Genomic DNA, 4,198 nt, shown 5'->3' on the forward strand with positions numbered 1-4,198 from the left:
TACTTGAGCTGTTCAAAAATGACTGCGTGGATCTATGAGGGACTGAAGTAAACAGAGTGAAGCATAGGGTGAAATGTCACAACCGGAAAGACTGTAAAAATCCTAGAGCAAGTGGTACTTGCTTTGTACTTCATATTTTTTGTAAGTATTTGCATTTAGTCTTTCACTGGCACATTAACATTTAAAATGAATAATTTGCCATCTCGGTACTGATTGGAGTTTCCACATATGAGCTTTAGATGTCTGTCTTAGATTTATATACTTTGACCCAACAGGAATCCATTTATTGATCTTAGATCAAAATATGATTGTTTAGTTGTTCAAAGCATGCTAATTTTGCACCTGTATTTTCAGAAATTTGAGAGCTGTATCTTCTATATTCACAAACTAAAATAAACTACACTGAAAATAATTCTGCCTTCAAAAATGTGTGTTCATAAAGTGGGAAATGTTCAAACATTTGAGTCCCAGAAGCTGTTGGTCTTACATTGTATAAGGAGCTATTACATCTGCCATTGCAATATATGTTTATCTTACAGCCTTAAGCAAAACAGGCTGTTATATTTTTTATTTTTATTATGTTTATATCTATAGAATGATCTCCAGCTTTACAAAGCAATATTCCTACTGTATTCTACCTGATTGATATAAGATTATTAGTCTTTGCAGGCTGGTTAAAGGAAATAGCTGTTCTTTATCTGAAGAACAGGATACCATGGTGTTTCGTAAAGAACAGATGGGCTAGTTTTTCTTAGGTAGTTGTGAGTTACTAGCATCACACCTACATAAGCTAGAACCTCTTGTGAGGTTCAACAAGGACAAGTGCAAAGTCCTGCACTTAGTATGGAAGAATCCCATGCACTGCTACAGGCTTGGGACCAACTGGCTAAGCAGCAGCTCTGCAGAAAGTTTTCACATTATTTCACAGACCTGGGGGTTGCAGTGGACAGTAAGCTGAACATGAGCCAACAGTGTACCCTTGTTGTGAAGAAGGCTAATGGCATACTAGGCTGCATTAGCAGAAGCATCATGAGCAGATCAAGGGAAGTAATTATTCGTCTTTATTCTTCTCTGGTGAGGCCAAATCTGGAGTACTGTGTCCAATTTTGGGCCCTCTACTACAGAAAGGATATGAACAAGTTGGAGAGAGTCCAGCAGAGGGCAATGAAAATGGTTAGGGGGCTGAGGCACATGATTTCTGAGGAGAGGCTGAGTGAACTGGGCTTATTTAGTCTGCAGAAGAGAAGACTGAGGGAGGATTTAATAGCAGCCCTTAACAACTTGAAGGGTGGTTGCAAAGTGGATGGAGCTAGACTGTTCTCAGTGGTGACAGATGACAGAACAAGGAGCAATGGTTTCGAGTTGCAGCAAGGGAAGTTTAGATTAGATATTAGGAAAAAAACTCACTAGGAGGGTGGTGAAACACTGGGGTGGGTTACCTAGAGAGGCTGTGGAATTTCCATCCTTGGACATTTTTCTGGCCCACTTTGACAAAGCCCTGGCTGGAATGATCTAGTTGGGGGAAGGTCCTGCTTTGAGCAGAAGGTTGAACTAGATGACTTCCTGAGATCTCTTCCAACCTTAATTTTCTATGATACATCTCCTAACTTTACAAACTACAGGAATTATATTGAAAATAGTTGCGCCTTCAAAAAAGCATATTTATAAAGTGGTAAATATTTCAAACACACTGTGCAGGATTTTTCACCTTTTCCTCCGAGGACCATCTTCACTTTAAAATAATGATATTATTAGTTTTCCTGCAAACACACACTGAGCTTATAGATATAGATACCTTTTTTAGGTTTGAATTTATTTTTTGTACAATTTTGTTTGCAACTTATAGAAATATATATTTCTAATTGCAAATAATAAAATAAATCAAGTTGAAATGAAATGAACCAAGAATTGAAAAATTAAGTTATTTTTGTTGCTTTTTTATTTCAGTTGTTGGAAATCAAGGCTTCTATGCAATCTTAAAAGGCTCTGCTAAACCCCGAACAAAATTTTACAAGAGAATGCTGGCAGAAGATTTTGATTCTTTGTCTGTAGAGCCATCTACTATTATTCCATTTGGTTTATCAGCTCGGACATTGGTAAGCTTTGATCAAGGTACTATATTAAAGTAAAGAATAACATAAAGAAGTCCAAGCAAGTTTTGTTACTGGCCTGTTCTGTACAAGACGACAGAGGTACTTCAGAAAACTAGCAAATATTTATATTAACTAAGGAGAGAGTTTTGTCAGCGCTCCTTAGTATGATTTGCTTCACTTAGACCAAGGATGCTCAACCTCTGGCCCATGGACTATGTCATATGACCCATGGGAGCTCCAAACCTGTCTGGGCATTTGGTGGTGGAGGCACGTAGCAGCATTAATTACATCTCCCCTGCTGCCAAATGTATGGACCTGTGGGGAGTCCTGCATGCCAGGTGACATGATTCTGCATGCCAAATTGCTCTGGCACACAGCTGGATCTGTGCACATGGGGTCAGATTAGGCCAATGCACAGCTAAATTTGGGTATGTAGAGTTGGGGTGGGCTGATCAGTGCCCCCACAGATCAAACTGGATCTGAGGACAGGGGGTCATACTTATGGACCGATGGCCTGCAGACTAACCCCATGCCACTCATCTGGCCTGTGGAACTAGATGGGTGGGCATCACTGACTTAGATCTTAAGCTCTGTTTGGGTGTAGGGAATGATGTTTCTAATTGTAAAGTGCCAAGTCATTATAATAATGTTAATTCTACTATTAGTAATACTAAGACCACTAATAATAATAGTAATACATACTCACATACATAAACACATAAAGAGCAAATATAGCCTGCAATTCTTAATATAAACCTTCACTTATTTGAACTTAACTGAAACATGATCATATTGTTTTCTACTTCAAACAAAGGTTTTTTTTAGATATGTAAGGCTCAGATCTGCAAGAACTGCTGGTCCAGTCTTCCAAAATTGACAGTTATAGCAGATGCCAGTAGGACAGAGCTCCTTGGAGTGGTTTAAACCAATTGGACTTGGGGAAGTTAGCTAAATAAAATTTATTCACTGGAAGCATTGATCTCATGAATGTTGCTGCCTCAGGTCCCCTCATGTACAATGAAGGCAGTATGGTCAGGCTTGATAAAGCACTAAACCTTGATTTTTTTCCTATCTTTATTACTCACCTAAATGATGCTGGGAAAGCCACTTCCCATTCCTGCCTCATTTTCCCCATATATGCCATGGGGGAAAAATAAACTCCCCTCGTAATGTTCTTTGAGATCTATGACTGAAAGGTTATTTAAAAGGAGCTAGATATTATATCTGAAAGTCAGGCCCCAAATACTTCAATACTGTGTCTTGACCACTACTCTGTTTGAAAAATATGTAATTTTCTTATCCCCCGAAGAGATAAGAATTCAAGCTGTTTGTTAGATAACAGGTTGTAAGCATACTTATCCTTTGTTTGTGTGTCATGTTGCATGGTCTTACTTTTTAATTCAGTTGTACTTTTAAGATAAAAGGTTTATATCATTTTTTTTTCTTTAAGTAGAGAAGCAGTTTAGTCTTCCAGACAATACATTAAGTATGTTTTATTTAAAGTCACTTAAGGAACTTGGGTGTCTGAATTCCACTGTTTTTCAATAGGGCTTAGAAACTTTAGAAAATATTATCCTGAATTTTTGTAAAATTCCACATTTTAATGGTGTTATTTTTTATTTAGTTATATAATAGGGCTCTGTGAAATTTTGATGGGCGTTTTGTTTCAAAGCTGTTTCTACGTGTTTTAAGCTCAAAACAGTGAAATCAAAATGAAACAAAAGACTTTGAAACAGCTTCAAAACGAAACGACAGCACTCGAAACATTTCAAAAGTTTCGAAATATTTTGAGTGTCAAAGCCAGGTTTGCTGCAGCTAAACAGAAACTAAGAAGATTAGTTAGAGAGCTTCTGGAGGGGCTGGACACGTTCAAGTCAGCGGGTCCGGATGATCTCCACCCCAGGGTGTTGAGGGAGCTAGCTGGGGTTATTGCGGGGCCCCTGGCACGGCTCTATGAGCGATCGTGGTGCTTGGGCCAGGTGCCAGATGATTGGAAGGTAGCAAATGTGGTCCCCATCTTCAAGAAGGGGAAGAGGGAGGACCCGGGTAACTATAGGCCCGTCAGTCTTACCTCAATCCTGGGGAAACTCTTTGAGAAGATCATC

At 38.8% G+C, this 4,198-nt stretch overlaps 1 protein-coding gene across 1 annotated transcript in view; it reads left to right on the top strand.

Annotated features, from left to right (window-relative positions):
• The first annotated feature begins 1,950 nt into the window (after positions 1 to 1,950).
• LOC109305012 (cyclic nucleotide-binding domain-containing protein 1-like) overlaps positions 1,951 to 4,198 on the top strand; it is a 66,272-nt gene continuing 64,024 nt past the window's right edge. The window contains exon 1 of the mRNA XM_019527888.1: positions 1,951 to 2,096. Coding sequence (XP_019383433.1) covers positions 2,019 to 2,096 — 78 coding nt within the window. The 5' untranslated portion in view covers positions 1,951 to 2,018. The remainder of the gene's footprint in view (positions 2,097 to 4,198) is intronic.

The sequence above is a fragment of the Gavialis gangeticus genome, unplaced genomic scaffold, assembly GCF_001723915.1.
Source record: "Gavialis gangeticus isolate Ggan-Ray unplaced genomic scaffold, GavGan_comp1, whole genome shotgun sequence".
In the NCBI taxonomy this organism is placed as follows: domain Eukaryota; kingdom Metazoa; phylum Chordata; order Crocodylia; family Gavialidae; genus Gavialis; species Gavialis gangeticus.